The 16,115-nt window shown below is 44.7% G+C and overlaps 5 protein-coding genes and 1 non-coding gene across 6 annotated transcripts; 5 read left to right on the plus strand and 1 right to left on the minus strand.

Moving 5' to 3' along the window:
* Positions 1-6,556: 6,556 nt before the first annotated feature.
* Positions 6,557-8,308, plus strand: J4E93_010973 (uncharacterized protein; the record flags this gene model as incomplete). Its single annotated transcript, XM_049348849.1, has 5 exons — positions 6,557-6,779; positions 6,828-6,910; positions 6,962-7,017; positions 7,082-7,415; positions 7,469-8,308. The coding sequence occupies 5 exons, from the start codon at positions 6,557-6,559 to the stop codon at positions 8,306-8,308; spliced, it is 1,536 nt and encodes a 511-aa protein (XP_049193984.1).
* Positions 8,309-9,056: 748 nt separating this feature from the next.
* J4E93_010974 (uncharacterized protein) lies at positions 9,057-9,887 on the plus strand (the record flags this gene model as incomplete). Its single annotated transcript, XM_049348850.1, has 1 exon — positions 9,057-9,887. The coding sequence occupies one exon, from the start codon at positions 9,057-9,059 to the stop codon at positions 9,885-9,887; it is 831 nt and encodes a 276-aa protein (XP_049193985.1).
* Positions 9,888-10,323: 436 nt separating this feature from the next.
* J4E93_010975 lies at positions 10,324-10,460 on the plus strand. The gene has a single exon. It is a non-coding gene; the product is annotated as a tRNA-Arg (tRNA).
* Positions 10,461-10,836: 376 nt separating this feature from the next.
* J4E93_010976 (uncharacterized protein) lies at positions 10,837-11,662 on the minus strand (the record flags this gene model as incomplete). The annotated part of the gene is made up of 2 exons (XM_049348851.1): positions 10,837-11,242; positions 11,346-11,662. 2 exons carry the CDS (start codon positions 11,660-11,662, stop codon positions 10,837-10,839), a joined length of 723 nt encoding a protein of 240 aa, XP_049193986.1.
* Positions 11,663-12,770: 1,108 nt separating this feature from the next.
* On the plus strand, positions 12,771-13,409 carry J4E93_010977 (uncharacterized protein; the record flags this gene model as incomplete). The annotated part of the gene is made up of 1 exon (XM_049348852.1): positions 12,771-13,409. One exon carries the CDS (start codon positions 12,771-12,773, stop codon positions 13,407-13,409), a length of 639 nt encoding a protein of 212 aa, XP_049193987.1.
* A 1,762-nt stretch (positions 13,410-15,171) lies between these two features.
* J4E93_010978 (uncharacterized protein) lies at positions 15,172-16,095 on the plus strand (the record flags this gene model as incomplete). Its single annotated transcript, XM_049348853.1, has 1 exon — positions 15,172-16,095. The coding sequence occupies one exon, from the start codon at positions 15,172-15,174 to the stop codon at positions 16,093-16,095; it is 924 nt and encodes a 307-aa protein (XP_049193988.1).
* Positions 16,096-16,115: the final 20 nt, after the last annotated feature.

The following is a 16,115-nucleotide window of genomic DNA, read 5'->3' on the forward strand; positions in this document are numbered from 1 at the left end:
AATAAACTACTTTTAGTTTAGGTATATTAATCTTAAACGTAGATAGGCTAATCTAGGCTATTATACGCCTAGAGCCTATATACTTCTAATTTAGCTTCTTCTTTAGCTTAGTAGAACGCATATACTAATTAGAGATTAAAACTTAATCTTCTATCTTAAATAGAAGAGGTATTCTCTTCTTATTAGCATATACTTTTTAATAGGTATTAGCTATAATAATCTTTCTCTTATACTTAGCCTATAAGCTAAGCACCTTTACAGTAGTAGAGAGCTTTATAGAGCTCTCTCTCTTACTCTAAGCTATACTAGGCTAGTCTACTTCTCTTAGGTTAGCACTATAGTAGGCTTAAAAAGAAGTTATACTAGTAGTTACGTAAATACTATTATTATATACAAACTCTCTAATAGACATCTATAGAGTCTAGTTATTCTATTCTAGCGTATAGTAATACTAAAGGTACTATTCTAGTATTTAGTTCTACTACTTAGTTTAACTATCTATCTAGAGGTAGAATATAGACGTAAGAACTCTTCTAGAGTTTAAATAGTATTAAAAAGTATCTTAATGCTTTATATTTATTAGTAGGCCTCTATCTAAGATAACCTACTTTAGGATACTATATAGGTAGATAACCTTACGTATCTAAGTCTAAGCAAAGTCTAAGCTATTCTAATTACCTCTTGCTAGAATATAATAGGCTATTTTAGTAAGTCTATATACAATAACTAGTATTATATTATAGACTTAGCCTTATATAGTGCTAGAGAGAAGCTTTATAATAAAATCTATAGTAGCTTTCTTCTAGAGCTAATCTAGAGAAGGTAGAGGTTCTAATAGGCTGTATAGTTTATAGCAAGCTAGAGTTGCCTTATAGTAGGCTAAGTAATTATAGTAATACTTAGTAATGTTCTTTCTTATACTCTTCTAGGTATATTAACGTTAGAGCTTTTCTAAAGTGCGTCTTACTTTAAAGTATTCTGCTAGTAGGTTATTATAGTACTCTATAAGTGCCTTTAACTTACTTTCTATATTAGTAAGCTCTTAGTAGTAACTATAACCTATAATAAGTCTTAATAGGTCTATCTATTCTATGTCTAAGTCTAATTTATTTAAAGAGAAGTTACTAGCCTTATCTAAGGTGTCTTAATCTTCTATAGACTCTTACTTCTTTAGTTTAGTCTAATTAACTTACTTAAACTTATTAAGTACTTTACTTAATTTATTTAGTAGTTCTAACCTAGAACTAGACTTTATTAGCGCTGCTGTAGCTAAGAAAGCCTTCTTACTCTTATTAAGAATAATATCTCTTATAAGCTGTATAAAGGCTTTATTATACTTTTAGGCTAGCTTCTATAACTTAGCTATATAATTAGAATAGCGTAATAGACTATCTACTAGATTAGTACTTCTAAAATAATAAATTAAGTTAAAATTATATCGCGTAAGTACTAAGTAAGACTAAACTTAATAATAGTTAAGAGCCTTAGTTTCTATAAACTACTTTAGGTTCGCATAATTAGTAAAAATCTTAAAATAGATACTTTTAAGGTAATGTTACTAATGTTCTAAACTTTTAATAATAGCTAATAGTTCTTAGTTATATATATTGTAATTATACTCTGCTGCAATAAGCTTACGCAAATAGAAGTTAACTAGGTACTAGTTATCTAGCTTAGGTAATTCTGTAATATATTAGCTTAGAATACCTAATATTACACCTCTAGATATATTAACTTTAACCTTTATCTTACAGTCTCTTTTAAAGTAAGCTAAGATTAGTTTCTTTAAGAAAGAGTTCTTAAGCTTATAAAAAGCTTTTCTAGCAGCTTTACTAATATCTAGAGACTAGCTCTTCTTCTTTTGTATAGCGTAGCTACTTCTAGCTACGCCTAGGCTTTTCTAAGTTAAAATAGTTAACAGTAGAGCTAATTTAGAAAAACTAGTAATAAATTAGTAATAGTAGTTTATAAAGCTAATAAATACCTAAATATTACAAACTGTGCGCGGTTTAGGCTAATTCTAGATAGTCTTAACGCAGTCTTAGTTAATCTTAATTCTATTAAGTGTAATAATGTAACTAAGGTACTTAGTGCGTTAGGTATACTATTTATACTTACTAAGCTTTAGGTAAAGCTTAGCCTCGCGCAGTCTCTACAAGACTTTCTTAATATATACTTTATACTCTTTAAAAGTGTTTAAGAAGATAAGAATATTATCTAAGTATATAATATATAATATATTAATTAGACTAATAAGAGTCTAGTTAATATACGCTTAGAACTAGGTAGGTGCATTTATAAAGCTAAAAAGTATTATAGTATACTTAAAATAACTATACTAGATACAGAAAGTAGTCTTCTACTTATCTTCTTTCTAGATATAAATTCTATAGTAAGCCTCTTATATATCTAGCTTAGTATAGTACTTAGCTTACGCTAAGTAGTCTAAAGACTCTATAATTAGAGGTAACAGGTGTCTATTCTTAATTATAATTTTATTTAAGCTATAATAGTTAATATATAGCCTTATAGAGCTGTTCTTCTTCTTAATAAAGAGAATAGGTACGCTAGCTAGCGACTTTAAGCGTCTTATCTACTCTTATACTATATACTCTTCTAGGTACTTTCTAAGAAGCTCTAACTTAGTTTAAGAAAGATTATATAATAGTATATATAGTAGATTAGTTCTAGGCTCTAGGTTTAGAGCTAAGTCTTGTAGGCTATATTTAGTAATAATTACTAAGTTCTTCTTAGAATAAACATTAATAAACTCTATATATAGTAAGAGTATATTACTTATTTAAGCTAAGAATAGGTTATTCTAACTTACTACGCCTACTAGACATGTATATACGTTTGCACTAGAATTACGCATACTCTTTTTAAATAATTAGGCGTCTTCTACTATAATCTTTTAAAAAGAGCTAATATTCTTAGCTTTGTTACCTCTAAAGAGTATACGCCGCAAAGCGTAGTTTAACTTAAAGTTATAGTAATTAATCTATAGTAATTCTAAATATATAGTATACTTATTTAGGTTAGATACTATAAATAGAATACGCTGCGTCTTTACGCAGCTCTATAAATTAGTAATAGTAATGTCTGCTTTAGTTATTCTATAGATAGTAAGCTTTTTACTATTAACCTCTTCTATAAGAAAGTTAGGTAAAGAATTAATAATTAATCTCTACTTCTTTACTAATATAGCAGAGATAAAGTTTAGTTATAAACTACTATTAATTATTGCCTCTTTAGGCTTAGATATCTTAAGAGTAAACTTTACTATTAAGAGTTAGAATAGAGTAGGCTATAAGGCTTTACGTAGCGTTTCTATATTCTTATTCTTCTTATTTAGAGAGATGTAGGTAGTAAGGTAGAAGATTAATTCTTCTACTCTTAGTCTTTTCTTAACTTAGACTTATTAGCTAACTTACCTATAGTATTAGACTTATTAGCCTTTAGGCATTTATTCTTATAATAACTAACTTTACTATATCTATAGCAAGTAATTTACTTTTTAGGTACATTATAGTTACTTAAACTATCTCTCTTTAACTTATTCTAGGCTAGCCTAGCACGCTTAGCGCTTTTTAGAGGTTTACTAGTACTCTAAATACTAGACTAATTCTAAGTAAGTTAGAGCCTATCTTTCTTAGAAGGTTACAGCTTATTTTCTATAATATAGAACTTTTGCTAAAAAATAAGGTTAGTATATTCTTCTACTTATAGAAGTGTAGATTACTAGTCTATAGAGAGTAAGAGTAAGCTCTTTCTAATATTATTCTATAAGGCTGCAGTATACTCTAGCACTTATATATCTAGTATTTAGTCTAATCTAAGTTTCTTCTATAATAGCTTTATATAATCTAGAAAGTTTATAGAATTCTAATTACTACGCTGTATAGTGCGCTTAAAGTAATTATAAGCATATTACTTACGCTCTTATAGAGAACTAAGTAAGTTTAATATAATATACTTAAGGTCTACTTATAATAGTATCTAAGTAGAGTTCTAGTACTTCTCTAATACCTAATAAGTATACTATAAAGTCTTTAATAGCTTAAAGATATATATAGTACTAAAATCTACTCTCTATATCTTTGTTATAAAGCTTTGTAGTACATAAAAAAAGTATAACTTATAATTCTACTCTTAGTAATTATATTACGCTTAGTTAGTCTTTAAGAATAACTATAAGAGTTTAAGTCTTAAGAGACTTCTAGTTAAGAGAGTATTCTCTAAGTAAGTTATAAAAGGCGCTTTTACGTTCTCTTTAAGAGTAGTTAAGTTACTTATAGTAACTCTAGCGTAAAGGTTCTATAACTTAGCTAGCTTAATACGTTTTAGCTAGAGTATTCTCTAAGTGCGTAAGCGTTACAGCTCTTAGTCTAGAATAGTTTCTTCTATACTAATCTATATCTCTTTAGAAGTAAGAACGCAATCTTATAGTAACTATAGTAGAATTAGGTTATTATCTTCTTTATTATCTATCTTATATATAGAAGTTATTAGCTTAAGCACTTTCTCTTTAATAGAGGTTAGTACTAATAAACTTATAGCTAATACTACTGCGTTAGATAGTCTTACGTTATTATTAATATTTATTAGCATACAGCTATTACTATAAGTATTATAAGTAGATATTATATAATACAGGCGTATTATAAGGTAAATAATTTAAATATTAGATAAGTAACTACTAATTAATATAAAATGTAAGAGATAGCAAAGTAATAGTATATTGTCTAGTAAGAATAGACAAATTGTTACTTTCTAGGTAACAATTCTCTAGATCTACTTATACTCGCACTAGGTTAGGTTACATAACGTTGTCTAACTGTCTAGAACACAGGTTCCTAATATCTATACTCTTTTTTAACTTATATAGTATATATAAAAATCTTAAACTCTAGTTCTATTCTATTCTATTTTATAGTACTATAATAACCTATTAATAATAAGCTACTTATAACTCCTGCAACACACACAAGATACACAATAACTAAATCCGCCTATTAAATATAGAAGGGATGCGAAAGAGGTCGACGACCTCCGCTCTTATAGACTCTTCAGACCTGCGATGGCGCTTCAGTTGCACTTGGGCACGCGCGGCCAAGCCAACATACTCTTAAAGTGGGTTTGACTCAACAGTATTGGCCATGTGGTAGCTATAGTACTTTTAGTTTGAGACTTCGAGGGGGAGACGTGATTACCATACATGAAGCCATGACCCTCCATTGGGTGGAAGTCTTTGACGATGGTGCATCCCGCGGTTTCCGCGACAAGGGCCCTGACCTCTGCTGCTTTCGCGCCGTTCGCAGGGCCATCTCTTCCTCGGACGATGACCTATCATGGTTAGCACTCGGTACGGCGATTGAGTGTAACTTGTATTCTTACTGTCCAGAGATAGTGGTCTTTTGGTACCGCGGGCATGATGTTGTAGTTGGTATTGGGATACTTGGCGTCGGGAGCGGCTGAGTTGAGGTAATTGTTTGTGATGGCGATTGAATTTGCTGTTGGGTAGTAGAGTTGAGAAGTCAAGATTACTTGGGTAAATTGATATCTTGTATCTGGCCGTTTGCGAAGATGCGGAGCCCGACATAGGCAGCGAGTATCTTACCTGCCTTTACCTTGCGCTTTGCGGTGTGACCACGGATGAATCTTTGTTAGCATAGAGGGACACAAACGAGAGTAATGCGATTCATGACATGTGTCATTCGACAGGCGTGTCTCCTTGTCTCCTCTATGGCTCGCCCTGTGTAGCTCAATTGAACCATCTCAAAACAAAATCCCCCGGTGGTGACTGCATAAGAGCTTTTACAGTCGTGGATAGAGCTTGTCGCCCCTTGTAGCTGCCAGGGTGACCGTTCGGGGTGCTCGCGCCATGAGCAGTGGAGGCAGCGCTGACCTTAGCCAAACCGAGCTATACTACGTACTCAAGGTGCCAAGAGAAGCGAAAAGTCATGGAGGCCGCGAAGTCGGCGATGAGAATGGTGATGGAAGAAAAAAGGGTGTGTCGCTTGCAGTTGCCGTGCAACAAGCCGTTCAGCTACCCCGGATTCGTTGCGCCAACTATGACGCTTCGGTCGATCTTCACCCCGCATGTCGATTTATCCTCCAACACGAACGCTACTAGCCCGTGTCGCATGCACACCGTTGCATCAGCATATTACTACGACTAACTGCCATCTCAATTGACGAATCGCGTGCGAATCTCCGTCGTCGTGAAATGCTGATCTTTACAGCGGGCCGACATTCCTGCACGGTTGTCGGCAACCGCCCTCGGCTATATGGTATGGGTGTGCGCTGGTGTATATCTTCGTCGCATGACGGTCGTTGAATGATGTACATGGCGCGAGCTACCCCGGTCGATGCTTGGGAGTACGGGCAAGCTTCATATAAGTGGAAGCTTGGGGCCCCGCAGTGTTGCTTGTCGTCTCTTGTCGCTGCGCCCTCACCTTGACCACATTTCAGCTTGACGCTATCGCATTGCCTACGTCGAATCGATAATCGCATAGTTCGCTCTACGCGCGCGGATACGGCTATCAAAGCGAAAATGGCTGACGACCGAAAACCTTCGATCGAGCATATCTCGGATGACAAAACCGCGCCTACTACTCTGGAAGCAGGAAATGGGGTCGTCGATGGGCATCGCAAGCTGGTCCCACCGCCGTTGGTGGCTGCTATGAGTGCCGAGGAAAGGATTGAAGCAGAGAAGAGGATGCGACGGAAGATCGATACGAGATTGTTGCCGATGATTATCTTAATGTATATCATGAGTACGTCTTGGTAGATGGCCGCGGATGGGCAGCGCTAATGATGCCCAGATTACCTCGATAGGAATAACATCGCTGCCGTTCGCCTAGCAGGTCTTCAAGACGAGCTGGAACTCACCAGTGTGCAGTATCAGGTATGCAATCGTTTGAGCCACGCCAAGAAATCAGCTGACTGACTACTATAGACCACCGTCTCCATCCTCTTCGTCGGTTACATCCTCATGCAGATCCCGTCAAACCTGTTAGTAATATCCATGTACGAACTGTATGTGAGACAAATACTGACTTCGTACACTCATCTTTAGGTTCCTCAACAAGACCGGAAAACCCGCCATTTACCTCCCGACGTGCATGATCATTTGGGGGGTCATATCAGGCGCTACCGCGGCATGCCAGAACTTCGCTGGACTGGTGGTGTGCCGTTTCTTCCTGGGATTCATCGAGGCCGCGTACTTCCCAGGATGTCTCTTCTACCTCAGCGCTTGGTATACGAGGAAGGAGTTGGGTCTGAGAACGGCGGTTCTTTATTCTGGAAGTTTGATCTCGGGCGCCTTCGGTGGGCTCATCACCGCGGGGATCACGAGTAATATGGATGGTACGCAGGGCTTGAGAGCGTGGCGTTGGGTGTTCATAATCGAGGTAAGTATCGCACGCGCCGAGCCAGGTGTCTGGGATGTTAGCTGATCCTTCAGGGTATCATTACCGTCGCGATCGCCTTTGGCGCCTTCTGGATCCTACCCAACTTCCCTCGAACAACTTCCTGGCTTACAGAGGAAGAACGCCAACTCGCCGTCTACAGGCTCCAGGAAGACGTCGGTGAAGACGACTGGGTCTCTGCGGAATCGCAGACCTTCTTCCACGGCCTAAAGCTTGCTTTACTCGATATCAAGACTTGGGTCCTTACAATCATGCTTCTAGCGAACGTATCCTCGGCTAGTGTTACCAACTTCTTCCCGACAGTGGTCAAGACTTTAGGATACCCAAACATCGAGACGCTTCTGCTAACAGCACCACCTTACGTTCTCGCGGTCATCACGACCTACCTCAACGCCTGGCATGCCGACCGCACCGGCGAACGATTCTTCCACATCGTCCTCCCTCTCTGCGTCGGCGTAGCAGCTTTCATCCTTGCCGCCGCTACGACTGCAACAGCACCTCGCTACGTCGCCATGATGCTGATGGTACCTGGTGTATACACTGGATATGTCGTAGCTCTGGCCTGGATCTCCAACTCTTTGCCTCGTCCGCCAGCGAAGAGGGCAGCTGCACTGGCTTTCATCAACGCGATCAGTAATACGAGCTCGATTTATGCAAGCTACATGTATCCTCAGCCAAAGAGTGGTCCGGCGGATTTGACGGTTCCCCTGAGTGTGGATTGCGCAACTGCAGCACTGGCCATTATCATGGCGGTCATTATGCGCGTTATACTGGGGCGGCTGAACAAGAAACTTGCTCGTGGAGAACACGTTGAAGGCGCAATCAACGCTGTCCCTGGGGTTGGTGCCGAGAGAGGTTTCAGATTCTTGATCTAGAGACATGGAACTGGAGATTGTAGGGTAGTGAGTTGGATATAGAGACGATTAGCAGGATTGTGCATCGATTGGTCCCCCTGTTTTACTTCTTTGCCACCCCCCTTCTTCCGTCACCTCACTGGATGACGACGCGTACAGGTGCTGAGACAACAGTTCCCCTCTTCTAATTGCTTTTCCTCGGTGTCTCGATCAGAACTACTCGTGATACATGTGTGAAGGCTGGTGAGTGGCTGGATGCTGACTTGGCGAGATACTGGAAGGTTCCATATCGTCATCGGCCCGAACAAGGCTTAGCGTCTATCGCGAGCTTTGGCCACCCAGGCAGCGCGTCGCGCGACGACTCACCACGTTTTATCGCAGCCCATCCCAGCAGCACATCATCCGTCGAGGATTCAGCAGCACATTCGCACGACACATCACTATCGGCCCGCTTCACCAGAGTTGCAAATACACCTTTCACTGCTGGGGACCATAGAGTGAACGCCTCGCGATAGCTAGCGTCACACTCTGTTAGCGCTCTGTGCACACACGATGCACCTCCACGCGACCACAGGAACAGCGCCGATTATTCAACGCAGACCTTGATCACTTTCGCGTCGGGAATCGCACAACATCAATCACTTCGATACTGTGTAACTTTCGAAGAACCAATCAACACCATCACTCAAGGCAACCACGCGTTGTCAGCTGACGCCACCTGCATATCTTCTGCAAACTTCAAAAGCACAACTTGGAGATCAACCTCATTATGGATTTTTCGAACAGTGCCTTTAGGCCTATGCCGAACTCTAAAGTCTCCGACGACACCATGTCTCACGCAAATCTTGTTATGGCATGTCGGTGGGGCTGGACGAGCACCCCGGACGAAGGAGCAAACAACCCCTTCGCCTCTACATCTACCTCGCAACAAATACCCGCCTCTACGTTCAACAACATACGGACCAAGCGTTTTGCGCCATGCCAAGGTCGTCTATATCACCAGCTACTCTGCTCTCACCGTATCCGGACGGACCTTGTCGAGGACTGTGGCGAAAACTGCATCGATCCGTATGGCGACCAGGTTGACGCTGCCTTTGTTTGCAATGAGTGCATTCAAGCCGAAGCAGCGAAGATTTGGGAACAACGGCAAGCGGCGCATAATGCGACCTACCCTCCCATGGAGCAGATGAACAAGGAGCAGTACGAGCAGTGGTATGCAGAGCACCGACAGCTCGAAGCAGAGTTCTCGCGCGACCAGCGACTGTACGAGTTGGAAATCAAGGCCAAGGCGCGACCGAGCAACATTTGTTCCGCGCTGGAAGCTAGCAAAGAGGAGATGGACTTTGCGACCGAGCTTGACACACTATCTCTTTCGTTGATGGCGTCGAATAACTCAAACGCTGAGCAAGCGCCTTACCAGCCGCAAGGACGTACCCGAACGAGCTTGGCGACAGATCCTGATGAGCAGCTCCATTGGAACTTGAACACGCTTGCTTTGGATCGCGGCGCATGTGGTATCGAGTACTCGCAGCCGAGTAGTGGAGTGTCTCCAACACGGCAACTGGACCCGGAGGAGTTGTGGAGGAAGCCACGGAATTGAGATTTCCCACACTGTTGTTAGTCTGGCGTACATGTCGTGTTGATTAGCGATTGCATAAGCTTGGCGTCTGGAAAACTCCGCGCATGTGGAAATGTTTGTGTAGGACTTTCGTGTAAGCAACAAATGTCTTGTCTAGCAACTCTGCTATCTGAATGGGCCTGAAGTCTATGTGTACCGCGTTTTCCAGTGGGTTGCATGAAGCTGCGCAGCGACACGAAGATTGTGGTTCGATGTGGGGCGTAGTGATGTGTCAAAGCATTAGCACGACGCACACTGCCCCTCTTGTGAAGAAAGCACATATTCTGTGGAACGATTGCTTGGCTTTCTCGTTACAGCGCGTTCTACGTCAGGAAGATCGGCTTCGAAACTGCTGATGCATTCAAACAATCGACACCATTAATGTTGTATCTTGGAAATTCTGTATCGAAATCTATTCGGAGCCTTGGCGCAATGGTAGCGCGTTGGTTTTCGGTCAGAAAGCATAAACACCAAAGGTACACTTCACCAATCACATCTCATACCAGCATCATCTAACAGTTCTTCAGGTTGTGGGTTCGATCCCCATGGGCTTCGTCTTCTTTTTGCCCGTTCTATGAAGTAGTGCATCTTGGGTGTTGAATGCATGAAGTTTAGAACAAGGCGAGGAAAGAATTGATCGACCCCGCCGAGTGATCCCCGCAACCACCAGTGTAAATGCGACCTGGCTATGTACCTCGCTGCCTCCACGCCGCGGCTGAATAGGTTCGATCTCTTTTTTTGCATTCTTTTTGTGCCTTAAAAGAGCAGGGCTGCTAGACGTTGACGATGCTTGCCTGACGGACTCGTTGCAGCATTACCCCGCAATCGGCCTTCCAACGGCAGATCAACTGCGCAGACAGCCTCATTCTTGCTGAGTCAAATGTTCATGGTGTCCTACACTACACTGGCCATCTCTACTTCAAAAGTCCTTCTACCACTTCTCCAGCATAGGCCTCACATCAACCTCATTTACCCAGCCCCTTCGTCCTTGAGTGTGTAGCCCCCAGTAAACCTCTGCAATATCCTCACTCCCAATACTCGCCTCGTCCGGCTTCCCTTCTATGTATTTCTTCGTAAACTCGATGTCAATCACACCGTCAATGACTGCGTGCGCGACGTGCACGCCTTGCGGACCGAATTCTTTCGCGAGGCTCGTAGATAGAGCGCGTAAAGCGAACTTCCCGGTTGAGAAAGAGGACATTTGGGCGTTTGATTTCACGCTGGCTGTCGCACCCGTGAAGATGAGGGTTGGTGGGTAGGTGCCGGCAGGAGGATTGGACTGTACGTGGGTGAGGAGGAGCGGGATGGCGTTTTGGGCAATGTGGAACGCTCCTTTTCTACACGATTGAGATTTGTTAGCACTGTGTACACGTCGACATTGGAACGACATAAACTCCATCCAGGATAACGTACACGCTAACCTCCCACCCCATCCCAAACTCCTCCGTCGTCAACTCCAGGAACGGCTTCCTAGACGGCCTTGCGCTTGCGTTAAAGATCATAGCTGCGACAGGCGCCCCGCCATAGACTTCTTTGATCTTTGCAAACGCGTTCTTGACGCTCTCTTCGCTGCTGACGTCCGTGGAAATGCCGATAGCTTCCCTACCGGACTGGTTTATCTCCTCGGCGAGAGCCTCAAAGTTGGAGGGATTACGGGCCAGGAGGACGACGGGGTAGGACTTCGCGAAGCGACGCGCGAGGGATGCGCCGGTGCCTGAGCCGACGCCCGCGATGATGGCGATGGGTTTACTGGCCATGGCAGTTGCGTTTTTGTTGTCTGTATCTTGAGAGTGGGATATAAACTGTTGGTAAGATGGGTCGTCCCGACGCTGTTTGTAATATGAAAATATGGATTTGCGTTCCATATGAGCAAGGACAGCTGAGGTTATGTAAGGTACGTCGGATAGCTACGCAACTTCAATATTTCGTAAGCATCACGATGGGGATGAGGTTCGAAGAGTAGTCGATCAGTAATCTGGGGTACTCTATACCTAGGCATTCTTTAGCATCTTGTTGGTCAGCGCTAGCTTCAATCCTGTGTACCGTGTTACCTAGGTACTCAGCAGAATCCCAGCTAGGTAATGGGTCATTCTGTGGAGTAAAGCGTAAAGCGTGAGATATGGAGGAAGTTCAGACCGTTTACGGCCGTAAATTATTCCCATTCAATCTCCCGGGGTAATGTTGATTGTATCAGCCGCCGCGTTGTAAGAGGTGTTGATGGTGTCTACGTCAGTTCTTGACCCCTCCTTGACGATCATCGCCTAGCTGCATGCTTGTGATGGCAGTAGTAGAGTTCCGGATACTAGACTTTCTCATGTGTTAGTAGACAGCGGTGTTTGCTGGGCGACTAGACTTGCGATCTGTCTGGTGCATGCTGTAAGTCAAAGCGATGAAGGTGTACCCAGATCTCCGCCCGCACAGCGATGTGGCCTGTGCGTGCCTGCCCATGGAGGTACGCGTCCACGCGTCTGCACACCCCAAATATCAACCATGGCGTCGTCGCGCGCTCTCCGGAACTCGAGGCAAAGAACGCGGAGTACGTTTGTATCGCGTACTGTCGGCACCAGCGCAATGAAAAGACTGCACCGTTGTTGCCACCGTGTCGCACGAGGTCCTATCCTCGCAAGGACGCGTCGGTCGAAATGACGGATCGACGGATGTCGCAATAGTCGTAAACTCTCGACAACTGCAGTCCCCGCTTCTCGCATCGGTATCCGGGGTCACTCGACATGTGCATTCGGACGCGATGACTAGTCAACAAGTACCCATCAGAACGGTCCAAACCTTCCCTCTCCCGGTGAGTATATAGATTGTCGCTTTCCCACAGCACCAAGACATCATACACGACTTTTCCAACATCTACCAATGGCTTCTTTTGTATACAACAGCGCTTTCCAGTGCTGCGTACCCAACCCGCTGACCCCTCGAGGAGAAGGCGAAATACCTACTCCAGAAGAAGAAGCACTCGCTTGCAAGATCAATCGCGCCCTCGCATCTGGACCTATATCCATCACCAAGAATGCCACCATCGCCGATTGGAGCCACTGGGGCCCCGATCGAAAACTAGTCATTCTACGAGAAGGTACAAACCACTGGACAGCCTTCCCCGGAAACGAGAACACAGTCGGCAATGTCCCGATGTGCGCCGATCCCATGGGTCTCCAGTGGATCCAAGATGCGTATGCCGCAAAGCCAGCACCTACGAACACTGCGCCAGGTCTCATATACATGTTGTGTGGAGCGAATCAGCACACTACCACAAATCCGGCAGACAGAACGAGCCCGGCTATTCCAATCGGGCCGCACTATATGATCCTGTGGCCTTTTGAAGCGGAACGAGATGGGTTTCCGGATACAATTCGCGACCAGGGTGCCTGGATCATGTTCGACAAGACGCCGTACGCCCATTTGCACGTTTGCGGTACACCCTGGGCGGGGAAGGAGTACGATAGGGAGAAGACGAAGGCGAACTGGGATTTACGTTACGAGGATAGGACTTGGTGATGATTTCGTGGCGGCAAAATTAAAACGAGTGAGCGACAAGAGCTAGTCAGCGCTACGTCTATCTCATACCCGATCAACATACTATGCGCACTCAGCATCCACAACTTTGCATTCCCTCAACCCTCTCGCTTCGATCATTCTCTTGTAGCTGATTACCACAGCCTTCTCAAACTTTACCTTCCCCAGGCCCACTTCGCACCAGAGCGAGTGCTCTTGGTTTTCGAAATCGTCAAGTGCGTTGTAAACTCCGTCGGTACGTTTTATAGTACGGTATAGGCTCTCAGGATATAGACCTTTCGTATCCTCGGCCTTGCAGTCGTCCATGAATTTGCGATACTTGCGGTGAAGTTCAGACGCATAGCATGTAGGACAGAGAAAGTTTGGCTCGGCGTGCGTGCATATGTTGACGTCTCTGCAGTTTGGTGCGCATCTTGATGACTCTTTCAGGTGGAGAAAGGAAGCTTGGACGGTGTGGCCGCAACACAGGATGTGGACTGGTAAGCCTTGACAAGGCTCAACGCGCTCTGCGATGAAGTTAGGAGCCATGGTGGTGTTGATGCTCGGCTAGGAAGTCTGTGTTTGGTACAACAAGGGCTTTCTGGTCTGTAGATCGTAAATTTGCGCGTGCGACTTAAATCTGCCCATTCAACTGCATTGTGAAGACAGCGTAAAGGATGACTGATACAATATCGTCAGGTGCCATTGTTACTTTGTTGCACAAAGCGCTGAAGGTCTCATTGACCGAAGTCAATCTTGCTATATTCGCATGACTCGTGCCGTACGGTAGTCCGAATACTATTGTAGTACCATGGTCGGAGAACTGTCAAAGAGTGAAAAAAACGAGCGTGAGGGAGTGGCCGCGGCACAGACGCGTTTCGGCAATGAAACTCTTTGGCGAACGAGAGCCTTGGGCATCGTCCTTCTTCGTGCGCGGCAACTAGTAGCGCATAGCCTCTGATAGACGATGGCAACCCCTTAACTTGCGATGATGAAAAGAAAGGATGATGGTGGTTGTGTGCAGAATCTTGGTAGACGGCTGGCTCCATCCTGCACGTGCGTCATGATCAAACTAAGCCTGTTTCGACTTAGTGTCGGATGGACTTAAGGCTGTCAGCTGGCTGCAGTGAGCCAAGACGTCACTTTCACAGAAACAATATCGAACGCGCAACAGCAAGCACCAGCTTTGTTCGTGGCTGAGCATCTTACGGTAATTGAATCGGTCTTGTCATCTTGTGCTTCCTGCCTCTATTGATGGAATAGTCACCTTGATTACTATCACCACTTACCATGGACCTGGCGCCTGCCAAGGAATTAACAGCACTAGTATAGGACTCCTGAGTCTTTTCTCAATTACATTGTAGGTGCGTGGACGTGCCGCCCGACACATCTCGGCCATCGTCATGTCAGCTCTTTGCATGCCAAGCTCAACGGCGAGAGAAGGGCTGAGGAAAACGTCTACCACGCCCTGGTCTCAACACAATATCTATGAGATGGGGTGACGCAAGTCATGGCAGTGCAAATTGCTGGAGGTCATGTTGATGAGATATAAGAACGGTGTCCTGCTACCTTGACGAGCATCACACACCAGCTTTCGCATTCACACCGACCGACCCAGCACCCACTCTATCATCTCAGCGTTCAGAAGATGACGCTGTTCACCGTCACATCTTTAGCCTTCGTGGCCCTTCTTCAGGTGCTTCCTGCTACGGCACAGAATATGTCGTATGGAGCCAACAACTTTTACCGCAGCGACAACGTCACAATGTGGCCGATCACCTTCCCCAGTCTCTACCAAATGACCGTCGCTGGCAATCTCTTTCTTCCCGACAACTTCGATCGCACCACCAATGCTTCTGCCATCGTTGTTGGCCACCCAATGGGAGCTGTCAAGGAACAGTCCGCCAACCTGTACGCTACGAAGATGGCTGAGCAGGGTTTCGTCACTATCTCAGTCGACGTTTCGTACTGGGGCGGCAGTGATGGCGAGCCGCGTAATGTCGTCCATCCCGACGTCTACGCCGAGACTTTCAGCGCCGCGGTTGATTACCTAGGCCTCCAGGACTACATCGACCGCGAGCGAATTGGTGCCATTGGTATCTGTGGCAGCGGCTCCTTCGTCCTGAGTGCCGCGAAGATCGACCCTCGCATCAAGGCCATCGCAACAGCAAGCATGTACGATATGGGCGCAGTATCTCGCAACGGGTTACAGCGAGCTCAGAGCCTGGAGCAACGCAAGCAGGTCATCGCGACCGCGGCGGCGCAGCGCTGGGTTGAAGCCAGTGGTGGAGAGACGGAGTACACCGGCGGAACTCTCCAAGCAGTCACCAACGAGACCGATCCAATAGGTCGCGAATTCTACGACTTCTATCGCACGTCTCGCGGCGAGTTCACACCGGCAGGCTCAGCGCCAAACCTCACCACCTACCCGACGCTTTCGAGCCAGACCAAGTTCATGAACTTTTACCCTTTCAGCGATCTTGATAGCATTTCTCCTCGCCCAGTGATGTTCATCTCCGGCGATATAGCACACTCTCGCGAGTTCAGTCAGGACGCATACGACGCTGCTGCGGAGCCGAAGGAGCTGGTCTGGATTCCGGGCGCTGGCCACGTCGACTTGTACGATCGCGTTGACTTGATTCCTTTCGACAGGCTCACCGCGTTCTTCCAGCAGAACCTGAGTGAGTAAGGGCGAGAGAGGCTATTGGC

This window comes from Alternaria ventricosa (genome assembly GCF_023758065.1).
Source record: "Alternaria ventricosa strain BMP 2768 chromosome Unknown scaffold_39, whole genome shotgun sequence".
Taxonomy (NCBI): domain Eukaryota; kingdom Fungi; phylum Ascomycota; class Dothideomycetes; order Pleosporales; family Pleosporaceae; genus Alternaria; species Alternaria ventricosa.